General features: G+C 34.6%; 2 protein-coding genes across 3 annotated transcripts; both read left to right on the top strand.

The window, feature by feature from the left end:
- Nucleotides 1-864: 864 nt before the first annotated feature.
- Nucleotides 865-3648, top strand: SGP1 (Ras-related small GTP-binding family protein). The gene is made up of 6 exons (XM_022283702.2): nucleotides 865-1337; nucleotides 1420-1540; nucleotides 1636-1732; nucleotides 1819-1858; nucleotides 2802-2885; nucleotides 3092-3648. Exons 1-6 carry the CDS (start codon nucleotides 930-932, stop codon nucleotides 3254-3256), a joined length of 915 nt encoding a protein of 304 aa, XP_022139394.1. The 5' UTR covers nucleotides 865-929; the 3' UTR covers nucleotides 3257-3648.
- A 2827-nt stretch (nucleotides 3649-6475) lies between these two features.
- On the top strand, nucleotides 6476-11464 carry DDL (SMAD/FHA domain-containing protein). Of its 2 annotated transcripts, XM_022283934.2 has the most exons (12): nucleotides 6484-6634; nucleotides 6713-6810; nucleotides 7323-7830; nucleotides 8231-8259; nucleotides 8834-8900; nucleotides 9082-9139; nucleotides 9292-9384; nucleotides 10211-10325; nucleotides 10423-10470; nucleotides 10552-10597; nucleotides 10704-10774; nucleotides 11182-11464. In XM_022283934.2, exons 3-12 carry the CDS (start codon nucleotides 7330-7332, stop codon nucleotides 11219-11221), a joined length of 1068 nt encoding a protein of 355 aa, XP_022139626.1. In that variant the 5' UTR covers nucleotides 6484-6634; nucleotides 6713-6810; nucleotides 7323-7329; the 3' UTR covers nucleotides 11222-11464. The 2 variants fall into 2 exon arrangements, with proteins under 2 accessions (XP_022139625.1, XP_022139626.1); XM_022283933.2 differs by lacking the exon at nucleotides 6713-6810 and having other exon boundaries at nucleotides 6476-6634.
- Nucleotides 11465-12419: the final 955 nt, after the last annotated feature.

Below are 12419 nucleotides of genomic sequence, written 5' to 3'. Positions count from 1 at the left end.
AACATTTAAATCTCAATCTCAATCTAAAAAATAAAAATAAATTGTAAATTTTTTTAACGTAGTACATTCTATCATTTTTTTAAAAAAATGGTAATAAGTCGTGTCATTAGATATTTGTTAAATCTCAATCTCTCCTCTCATGTACTGTTGCACTGAAAAACTTCTCATTTTAAAAAATCTCAAATAATCAAATACTAAATTAAAGACTTATTAAAAATAAATTTTAATTTTGTATCTAATCTAATTTTAAAAATATGTAAAATATATAAGAGCCGTCATGAATAAAAACTTAAAAGTTTGAATAAATTGAGTCAAAATCCTATTAGATATTTGTTAAAACTGCTAAAATATTATATTGGTCTCTATGCTCTCAATTTTGTTTCATTTTAATCTATATACTTTAAAATGTTCATTTTAATCCCTTAATTATACTTTCAATCGTCAGATTGAGCATAACTGAGTGATAATTATCATCTATTTTCAATCAAGAGATTGTGGGTTCAATTCGAATACCAACTCTCACATGTTGCACTAACTTTTCCCTTTTTTTTTTTACTTTCAATTTAATTTTTTGTATCACAATTTCAATATGACAATGCATTCAATTTATTTCTTAAAATGTGACAATGACTTTATATTAAAATATCTCTGTTATGCGTAGAATTTGTATTAATTTTATAATTATAGACTAATGATAACTTTTTAAAAGTAGAAAAACAAAATCAACATTTTAAAAATTAATATTATTAAAATTAAAGAATGTATTAAATAAAACTAATACGCAAAGCTGGAAAATTAAAACGGGATTTAAATTTAAAACGTCGATTTTAAATATAAAAAGAACCAAAAAAACCGGTCAACTGTCCCTTCTTGTTGCTGGTCCAGTCTCCAACTTTAGCTTCGTAGAAATTTGTTGGGAAAAGCGCCAAATGCACCAGAAGAAGAAGAAGAACAACAGCAGCAAACCAAACGCCGCCATTGAAAACCATGGTGCCAAGCTCCGGCGTCTCCCTTCCCTTTTCGCCGCCAAGCTGACCCATGACGCCGCCGCCGCCATGACCAAGCTTTGCCGGCGACTCGTCCGCTGGAGACTTCTCGAACGGGTCTCCCTCGTCCGCCACTTCTTCCGCCTCATTTGGGACAGCCTTTTCGTTTGCTCTTCAGGACGGACCCCCGGTAAATACCGCCGCCTCTCCCCCCCCGACGCCGGCCTCTCGCCGGACGACCCGACCACCAGTGCTGGGCTCCATTCCGATTCCGATTTCGACTCCGACGATTTGGTTCCTCTGAAGATTAGTCTGTTGGGCGATTGCCAGATTGGAAAAACAAGCTTCGTGGTAAAATCTTATTTCACCTCCGATCAGAAAGTTTAGTCTCTCTTTTTCTAAACCCTTTTTTGTTCTTCCGTTTTTTTATTAGATCAAGTACGTGGGCGATGAACAGGAGAGGAGAAGCTTGCAGATGACAGGAATAAACCTAATGAATAAGACGCTGAGTATCCAAAATGCTCTGATTTCGTTCAGTATTTGGGATGTTAAGGGTAAAATTAGACCTCCCCTGTTTATTTGATTCATTTTCCCTTCTGGGTTTTGAGACTTTCTGAAGAGAAATTTCTAATACGATAGTTCGATGAAGGTGACAGAAGCTCCCAGGATCATCTTCCGTTGGCCTGTAAAGATGCAGTGGCAATCTTGTTCATGTTTGATCTTACCAGTCGGCGAACTCTAAACAGGTCTGTTCTGCGAAAAATCTTGTCGTTCGAAATGGGAAATTTGAGCTTATTTTTTTTATTTGGTTTTGTGTTTTTGTTCATTGCAGTGTTGTTGATTGGTATACAGAAGCGAGGAAGTGGAACCAGGTAAAATTTTTTTATTCCGTTTTCCGCCATTGATGGCGCTCTGTGAAATTAGTGTTGGTTCGGTTTGCTTTTGATTTTGATTTTGATTCTGATTCCCAATTTGGGACTGTTTTCTCTTTCCTATTTTGCTGTACTTATCATCTGATCATTAAGAGGTTTTTATTGCTCATAATGAGTAACCCATTTGGCAGCTGTGGGTGAAAGTTTTTAGCACACGAAGTGATCGATAAAAGTCCTCTGAGAATTGATGAGAAAGAGATGTTAGGCTTTTTTGAACTTATGAACCGCTAAAAGATGACTTCTCCACCACCTAACTTGTTTTTGAAGAAAATGGTTTGTTATTTAGGAGATGTTTTGGCCCTCGGTTCTAACAAGTCGAGGTTTGGTTCCCATATTTGGATTGTGAAATTCTGAGTTAGTGCCGGGCAGCCTAGTTGGTAAGGACTTAGGGTCTTTTGGTCGTTTAGAGGTTTCGAACTTTCTGGTGAGCTTAATACCAAAATCGCTTGAGATCCTAATTTGACATAAGCAGACCATTACTGCATGCTAAATATAGGTTCGATTTTTTAACTCAGGTTACAGGAATCTAATAAAAATACATTCAGGTAACTTCAACTTCAGTTGTATAATAACCTCAAACTTCAAATATTGACCTTTTTATAAGTTAGGAGGCGTTTGGTTCATAGATTATACTCGCGTAACTTGGGGTTGAAGAAGTCTCGTCTATGTTTTTGGTATCTAGATTTGTTCGATCTTTCATACTATATACTAACTTTTACAAATCATAAGTCTATGAAACTAGGTTTCTCAAACCTAGACCTATTAAAACCGTGGGTCAATTCATGAGACCCACGCTTTTAAGTCTATTCTTAAATCTTGTTTTGCAAAACCAACTACCAAACAACCTCAGATTAATTCTCGGGTCGATTCTCGTTTATTGCAGACAGCCATTCCCATTCTGATAGGAACCAAATTTGATGATTTTGTTAGACTTCCTCCAGATTTGCAGTGGACTATTGTGAGTCAGGTAAGTAAAATCAATCATCATCTTGAAAATTCCATTTGAATAAACTCCTCTCTCTTTTATCACATGGCACTGTTTCCCTTTTTTTTGGCTTAATGGCAAAGACTTTTTGGTATTGAAACCGTGTGTAATCTAAGCTTTTGAGGGACCCCATTTTTTGGTTCATCAAACTTTTTTTCTTTGATTGATTGTGGTTTTTGTGTTCACAGGCAAGAGCTTATGCAAGAGTTATGAAGGCCACTCTGTTCTTCTCCAGCTCCATCCACAACATCAATGTCAACAAGATCTTCAAGTTCATCGCCGCCAAGCTCTTCGACGTCCCGTGGTCCATCGAGCGGAATCTCACCATCGGTGAGCCGATCATTGACTTCTAACTTCTGTTACACGCGATTCCGGTGTACATACAACACGAGAACCCCCACGAAAGAGAGAAAGAAAGAAAGAAAGAAAACAAAGAAAGTAGAAGAAAAGGAGAAATTTTTGTTTTTACTTTTTCCCCCACAGGTTAGATTATGAGTTGGGTTTGATCTGTTGGGATTTGTTATTTGAAATCTTATTTGTAACTTTTTCTTTGGGGGGTCCAAATGAACGGATTGTTGTAGAAGAAAGAAGAGAGGAAGAAAAAATACAGATCATACTCTGATTTGTTTTTACTCAATGACAGAGTAGATTTGTTTGCCTTAGGAGGATATGAAAAGCCAGCACTGAGAGATTCTCATGGGGTATCTTCCATGGAAGAAGCAAACTCACATATGATTTGATGTTTTGGAAGTCTCCTCTTTCTTCTTCTTGAAGCTATGGTGAAACCTTAACAATATTTGGCCAACTATTTGGGTCGGGTTGGGTCGGGTGTAGTTTGAAATTTGGAAGTTGAGTCTTTCGAGTCACGAGTTTGCTAAATCTTCGAGCTACATACAATATAATACATGCTACATGTAATTGTGTGAGTGACTTGACAAAACGGTTAAATTACAAATTCAATCTTGAAGTCATGTTTGATAACCATACGTATTTTTTTTTCATTACTTTTAAAAAACATTTTCAAAATCTAAGCTATAATTTGAAAAAAAAAAGTTTTTTTTTTTTTTGAAACTTGGCTATTAGTTCAAATGTGGTTCTAAGAAATTTAGAAATAATTCACTTCTTTTTGAAGTTTTAGGTTTAATTCAAATGTGTTTCTAAGAAATCTTAAAACATACTAAGGAAATTGTGAGCAAACCGACATAATAATAATAATAATAAAAACAAAAACGAAATAATTATCAAATGGGCCGTGGGCCATGAGTAATAGGATTCTTTTTAGTTCAACCAATGAATACACAGATCTAGAATTGTATGTCACACAAATTCATATATATATAATATAATGGAAAAATATTGTCAACATAAGTTTAGTTCAATCGTAAATGACATCTACTCCTTCCTTTGAAGTCGGATGTTCAAATCCCATCATGTGTGTCAAATAATTATAAAACATATATTTGGTACGAAATTGATAGCATTTAGACAAAACGACATTGCAGGTGAATTTTCTTTTATTGGGTTTTATAACTTCCAGCTGAATTATTTAATCATTCACTTCGTGCATTAATTAAACTTAATTTGAGAATGGTTTATATTAAATTAGTGAGTTTTTATTACATTGTTTTTTGTTTAATTATTAGGCGAGTTAGCGAAACTGATAAAATTACAATATTTATCTAAGTTAAGGGTTGAATTTGTAGATATTGAAAGTTCATTGGCGGAAGATTGGATTTTGAATGATACATGCTATTTATGACTTTATTAAACTTTAAAAACTACAATTATATTATTAAACTTTAAATTATGAATTTATATAGTGATTGTAGTTAATGATGTTCACTAATCACATAACGTGTCTACTAGATAAATATTGACTATATTTTAGTAAACAATATTGATTTAGTCAACACGGTAGATGGAAATGGACAACTGGATAAAATATAGTGTCCTAATCTATAAAATGGAGTTCAGGTGAAATTACAAATTTACAAATTTAAAGTAAAAAAATACTTGCCGTATCTTATTTTACATGTCTATCTTCTCCCATCGATTTTCAAATAAAATAAGATAATACCTTTTAAAGTTTAATATGGTTAGAGATGAAATGAAATGCTCCATGAATGATAATATTAAAAAAAAAAAATACTATTTTGGTCCCTTATTTTTCTAACTTTGATTTATTTTAGTCCCCATACCTTCAAAATATTCATTTTGCTTCCCGTACTCTCAACTTTGGTTCATTTTAGTCTCCGCACTTTTCACAAAATATTCGTTTTTTGTCAATATAATTTTAAAAAGTGATCATTTTGGTCCATATTTTCAAAACTTTAAAACAAATTCTACACATAATGAAAACTCATTAATATAAAGTCATGGTTACATTTCGATAAATATATAGAACGTAGTATCATGTTGAAATCGTAATAAAAAAAATAAGATTAAAAATAAAATTAAGGGCAAAATACATTTTTGGTCCCTGAAGTTTGAGGTAGGTGTCTATTTGTTTCCTGAAGTTTCAAAATGAACAATTTTGGTCCCTAAGGTTTGAGGTACGTGTCTACTTGGTCCATGAAGTTTCAAAATGAACATGTTTGGTCCAATTAGGTGTCAACTTGGTCCTTGAAATTTTCAAATGAACACTTTTGGTCCCTTAAATTTGAGAAATAGTTCTAAATGATCCATGATTTTTTTACTGTTAATTAACTAATATTAAAATGATATGGTAAATTGCAATTGAATTATTTATTGTAGTTGCTGACCCGACAAATTATATTAATTAAATAATATATGTGTAGGTGATGGTACTTTCTCTTCCATCTCCTCATCTCTTCCTCTCTCTTTCTCCTACCCTTTTCCGACGACCACCACGTCTTTGCTACAGCCGTCCGTCATTCATATCGGACATATATTATTTAATTAATATAATTTGCCACATCACCAACTATAATAAACAATTTAATTGCAATTTGCCACGTCATTTTAATATTAGTTAATAATAGTAAAAAAAATTAGGGATCATTTAGAACTATTTCTCAAATTTTAAGGACCAAAAGTGTTCAGTTTAAAACTTCAGGAACTAATTGACACCTAATTTAAACTTCAAGGACCAAAAGTATACATTCTGAAACTTTAGGGACCAAATAGACAGCTACCTCAAATATCAGGGACGAAAAATGTTCATTTTGAAACTTGAGGAACCAAGTAGACAGCTACCTCAAACTTCAGGGACAAAAAATGTATTTTGTCCTCAAATTAAAAAACCTAAATAGTCACTCAGGACCAAGACAAACGTTTAAAAGTAGATGGACTGAACTGAACCAAATTAAAATGGACTAAAATAAACCTTTACAGAAATCTGAACGAGAGTTTGAAAGTACATGGACCAATCATTTTTCTTATTTGGGCCTAATATGATGTAGCCCATAGCACCCTGCCAGCCCAAACAAAGAAAGTGGAACGGCCCACGTTTCTGGCCCAAAAAACAACAAAAACACAGCATTGTCTGATTATTCTATTCCGACGTGTCACATTTCAATTGGCTGGTAGAAAATTACAGACCACATCAGATGGAAAACCCCCAAAATGCCGCCTAAACCCTCACCGTTCTGATTTCCCACGACGGGAAATTCCTCTGACGAAGCTAAGCCCTAACGCCGACCACAGAGCTCTCCCGGGGCCGGAATCGTTGCTACTGTTTTGCTCTCACTTTCTCCACCACATTGGAGCCGGTAAGCGAACTACTCCACTTCTTTTCCGGCCACAATTTTTGCGGAGAATGGTGATGTATTCTATTTAATTTTTACAAGGGAAACTGAACTCTCGATTGACTCTAGAATCGGGAAATGTTGTTGTCCTGTTCAAGGAATAGAGGTGTTTGAACTCTTGCGATCGCCTAGGCGTGAATGTGAGGATGTGGATGTTTTTTTTGGATTTTTAGTTGCTCATTTGAGAAATTTGTTTCGGTAAATCCTACTTGGCGGAAATTTTTTTTACGCGGATTATATGGTTTTGTTCTTTAGTTTTTCGTCGATTTTTGTTAGTTGGATGATTTTCAGATATTTTGATTTATTTGGAAACCTGTAAAATAGAGTTCATTTTTGTCAATCAGTTTATTGAAGCTCGAATGAGCTTGTTTTCAGCTTATCTGTTGATTTAGAAGAGTCGAGCTTCTCGCTCTTGCTCTATTTTATCCACAGCCATTAAATTGAAAGCGTCTCTTATTATTATTATTATGATTCTTAAAATTTGAACTTTTGAAATTGTAGATTGTGCGTATTTGACACAATTTTACTAGTTCATGGATGTAAAAGATAATAATAATAATAATAATAATAATAATAATAATAATAATAATAATAATAAAGATTCATCTGAATTGAAGCTTCACTTGATTGGTACACTGTTGTTGTCTTTCAGAAAACAAATGGGACGTAATGTATCAGATGATTCAGAATCTCCAATTAGGGTGCGGCGGTCTTCTCCTAGAAGGAGCCCGTCCCGGAGAGGAAGATCACCTACGAGGCATAAAAGCTCCCATAACGGCAGTTCTCCAGCAAGAGACAAGCATTCTAGTCGTGCTAAATCTCCAAAGCATGGGAGGTCAACTTCTCCACGACCTCGATCTCCTTCTCCAAGGACAAAACGGTTGAGGAGAGCTGCTGAAAGAGCTCCTGAAAAAGCTAGTGATAGAGATCATGAAAGGAATCGTGGCAGGGGTAATGATAGAGAAGCTCATCGGGAAAGAGCTTCTGATAGGGACTTAGGAGGTGAGAGAAAGGAGAGGAGTTCTAGACAGGATGTTAAGGATGGAAAATCTTCCAGTTCAAGACATGGGCATTCTGCTTCTCCATCAGAACGCCCCCACAGGAGCCGCCATAGGTCTCCATCACCTCAGCCAGGCTCTGATGCCAGAAATCATGATGAGGTGTCTGGTGATATCTACTGCTCAAAACTTGATCGCTTAAGTGCCTGTTTACCATATATGCGTAATTTATGATTGTAAAATAAGCCCATTTTGCCTTTTTTCTTCTGTAAAAATTCAATTATTACTTTTGTTAGGTAAAATAAATGTGTCCTCTCTAGCAGAGCATGTAGCGTTCAACTTTCATTTTCTTTACTACTTGAATTCTGTTGGTGATTTGTTTCCTCTTTGTTTGGTTTTTTTGTCCATATGATTTGTTCTCTTTGTCCATCTTTATGGAACAAAGAAAATTCTGCATCAGGTATTTTTGTGTAGTTAGCATGTTCTTTATTTAAGTGGTTGCAGTTGTCTTTGTTTAAAGTTTATATGGAACGCGGTACCTAATTATCATCTAACTTTCCAGGTGAGAAATTCAAGAAGAGCTGAAAGCCGGTGAGCTGCTTTCCTTTGCAACATTTTCTTTTAATATAATTTTTGGTTTTATAAGGAAAACATAAGTTCTCTGGAGACTGGAAATCCTCCAGACCAAACAAGAAGTAAGAACAATGTTAAGACACGTTTCTGAATTTGGACTGGTGAGATCCATGTTGAACATATGTTGATTTTCTCAATTTTATATTATTAAGACTTTAATATATAATGTTCTGCTTGAAAATAGTTTGTATCACTTCATTTTAGTAGTTCACTAATTTTCCATTGCAACTCCCATGTTTTAACTTTTAAGTTTTAATGTACCATACAGCTCATACTATTGTCTGAATCTGTTAGATATTGTTGGGAAGCCTGGGTTAAACTTGGCCTAGTTTCCCGTCAAGTCAAATTACTGAATATATTAAGAAAAACTGAAAGCATAGTGAAATTAGTTCTAGTAGTTGATGAATAGGACCAAACTTTTTTCTTAGATTTGCTTGTCTGTCTTAGATTCTTTTCCCTCTTTTGTACTGAGAATCATCTATATTTATTGCCTCGCAGCTTCTCATTAGGTTCTGATTATTTGCATGAGCAGGAGTGATGAGGATGATTCAGTGGCAAAGATGAAAGCTGCTGAGGAAGCTTTAGAAGCTAAGCAGAAGGTGTGTTTTACCTTGCTTGCTAGGCTGTTGATAATAAGATGTTTGGTGGAAAGCATGTAATTTGTTGTCAGCACTCTTATTCTATAAGCTGTCTTCAGTGTGGAATATTTTCTTTCAGTTGTTTGTAGCTCATTAGTATAGTGAATGTGAATCTTGTTATCTTTTTTGTTTTTGTTTGCAGGACAAACCTTCTTTTGAGTTATCAGGAAAGCTTGCAGCAGAAACTAATAGAGTAAGAGGTAAGATAATTGAATATCTCCAGCTCTTTTAAACTAGTGTTGTAGGGAAGCTATACCTATGCAATTAGTCCTGTATAAATGGAATCGTGATTTTTTACCGTATCCTCTGCATTGAGACAAGTTACAGAAGCTTTTCTGCTTTCATTTATTAGGTGTTACGTTGCTGTTCAATGAACCTCCTGATGCTAGAAAACCTGATGTAAGATGGCGACTTTATGTTTTTAAGGCGGGGGAAGTTTTGAATGGTAAGTCTTTCTTTAAAAAAAAAATATATATATATTCATGTTGTTGATTTGACTTCATTTATCATTGATATTTCCACTTGTGGTTTCATCTTTTGGTGTTAATGGGTAGTGGATAAGGCCCCATTGTGATGGGGCAGGCAATAAACTCCTATTTGTGGTGTTACAAGCCTATCATATATGTGTCTAATACTCTAGTCAAACTGAAAGCATACATATCCTATTGTTTCTTTCCTTCTGCATAGTAAAAGATATATGATTTGTTACCATTGTAACTCACTGACAGTTTAATTTGCTGATTGGTTCTCTATTTTTTATTAGCTTTCCTATTTGAGTATGATGGGAAGTGGGAGGGGGTGAACTATAGGTTTCTACTTATTATTTATAGTTCACATTTGATGTTTAGTTGTTTACTTTAAAATTTAGGTCGATAGAAGTACAAGGGCATCATTGTCCAAAAACGTCTTTTTATTTTTGTTCTTTGAAAATTTGTTGTGAGGGATGAGAGGAAAATTTATAATTGTGTGAAAATATTTGGGATAAAATTTCATAAGCAAAGAATTGTTGAAAGAAATGATGCCATGTTTTTTTATAACATGCTAGATGCAAAAGTTTGGAACATTTTATCCATGGTCTGAGGTTACTCCTTGGAAGAGCATGAAAGGGAGTAAGGAGTCTCTATTAGAGAAAGATCATGTGCACTGTAATAGTGGAATATTAGTTCTTTGCTTTATGCTCGAGTTCTTGATTTTAACGTGTCAGAATGCTTTTTAGAACCTCTGCATTCATGTGAATGTTGAAGCTGTTAACTTATCAGAATAAATTTTAGAGCCTCTTTATATACATCGTGAAAGCTGTTACCTCTTTGGGAGAGAAAGAAGAGTGGCAGACATTCCTACTGATCATCCGTCCTGCAGCAAGCAACATGCTGTGATCCAGTTTAGGTTGATTTCTTGTTCGGAGTTCTGTTTTCTTGATGTTGATGGAATAGCCCCTAATCCCCATTTTCTTTAAAACAATTTTGTTTTGTTATGTTGATAGGCAAGTAGAAAAGGAGCAATCTGATGGTATGATGTCAAAGCAAGTAAGGTAAGAATAAGCCGTGATCAGTGTGACATGAATTTTTTCAATCTATGGCGAGCCTTTTTTTATGTATTCTTGTATTGGTAGGCCTTATTTAATGGATCTCGGAAGCACAAATAAGACTTATATCAATGTAAGCTAAACTTTTTCATCCATTTTTTTGTAATTCATGACTTTGATATGATAGTTCATGTATGACTTATTCTGTGACTCCTATTATAATTTCTTTGCAATCGCAGGACACTGCAATTGAACCCCAACGTTATTATGAACTTTTTGAAAAAGACACTGTGAGATTTGGCAATAGCAGGTAAGATTTTAGACAATTTATGTTTCCGATTCATTATTGGAAGTAGTTTTAAAGATCTTCTCGGATATGGGCAACTTAGACTGGATAGCGTTTCCGTTTTGTTGATAAACAGTTTTCTCCAGTGCATGCAACATCTTGTTAAATCTATAATTTATTTACCTATACGACATCTTACCTAAACTACAAGTTTATCATATTGTTAAACAAGCTCTTTTTGTTCCTAAAGTAATTGAGCTCAATTGTTAAAAGCAATGACAGGAAGTGTCATTTGGTCCTAAATGAAGCAGATTCTTACTGTAAAGAGAATCTGAAAAATACTGCTGAATTTTGTTATCTCTGGTTTGTCCTTGATGCACTCTGAAATTTTTACTGCATACATTTTTATTCTATTTTTTATTTTTCTGCAGTCGTGAATATGTTCTGTTGCACGAGAAGTCAGCTGGATGATAAGCGTTAAATGTATTTTAGTGTGTCAGTCGATTCATCTTGCGGGGGATCTGTTTCGTTGAGGCTTCGGAGATGTTACCATCATCAGGATGGCGTGAGTTCTTTGCAAACCATTCTAGATTTATCTCTGTGATCAATACCCTCAAAGAAAATATTTTTATGCTATATAACCTACTAAGCATGTGTTGAACAGTGACTTATTTTCAAGTCTACTAATAGTAAAATTTTGACTGCTCTTAACTAGCTGCTGCATCTTATAGATAATTGTAGACCAATGAGCTGCACTTTCAAGACCTTTAGTAATCATTTATTTGATCCAATATATACGTTGCTTGGTTGTAGATTGATGCAAGGGAAAAATGCTCTTTTGATGTTGATGGTTTTTTTTTGAAGTTTATATTTTAGAGGAAATAAGAGAACGTTTGGTGGTTTGGAGAGTTCTTGATGATGTTTGGGCTTTAGGTAGTTGGGTTTGAGGCCGTTTGGTAACGTTCCCGTTTCTTGTTTCTATTTCCTCTTTTTTTTATTAAAAATCAATAGAATTGCATGACCCCCAACCCCTATGGATGAAAGAATGAGACAACGACATTTTTCTTTATGTTGGAACAAATTTGAAAACAGAACAAAAAACAAGAAACTTGTTTTTGTTGTTTACAAAATTTCTATACAATTTTGAGAATGTTTCTAAAAAACGAGAAACAAGAAAAATAATAACTTTTTAAATGCTTAGATTTCTTAATAAAAATGGAAACAAGAAATAAGATTGTTACAGTGGGTCCTTCAACGCCTCTTTTTTTTAGTTTTTTGGAATTGAGTACCATGCTTTGTTTCCTCCAGAGTTCTGAGCATGAGGCTAGAGGAAGCCTGCCATTTTTTTAGTTATATTTTGAGGGGTGTGTGGCTCGAGAGGAATAGCATAATTTTTAGGGGGTCGAGAGACCTTGGAAGGAAGTTTGGGAAATCCCGTGGGTGTCGGTTTTGAAGTTCAAGAGATGTTGACTACACTACTGCAAGCTCTCAGTGAAAAAAAGGAAAGAATATAAAAGGCCAAACAAAAAATGTGGTCATACAAAAAACCATCCGTTTGGAAAAGTCCTGAAGGACAACTATTAAATAGAAACATGAACTCTAATCAAGGTCTCTTCACCCGTCTAAAAATTCTACTGTTTCTCTCCATCCATCATGAACTCTAATCAAG

This window comes from Momordica charantia (genome assembly GCF_013281855.1).
Source record: "Momordica charantia cultivar OHB3-1 chromosome 11 unlocalized genomic scaffold, Mcharantia_2.0 BLBB01000011.1, whole genome shotgun sequence".
Classification (NCBI taxonomy): Eukaryota; Viridiplantae; Streptophyta; class Magnoliopsida; order Cucurbitales; family Cucurbitaceae; genus Momordica; species Momordica charantia.
Note: the sequence above shows the minus strand (reverse complement) of the source record. Positions and strands in the feature narration are given on the sequence as shown.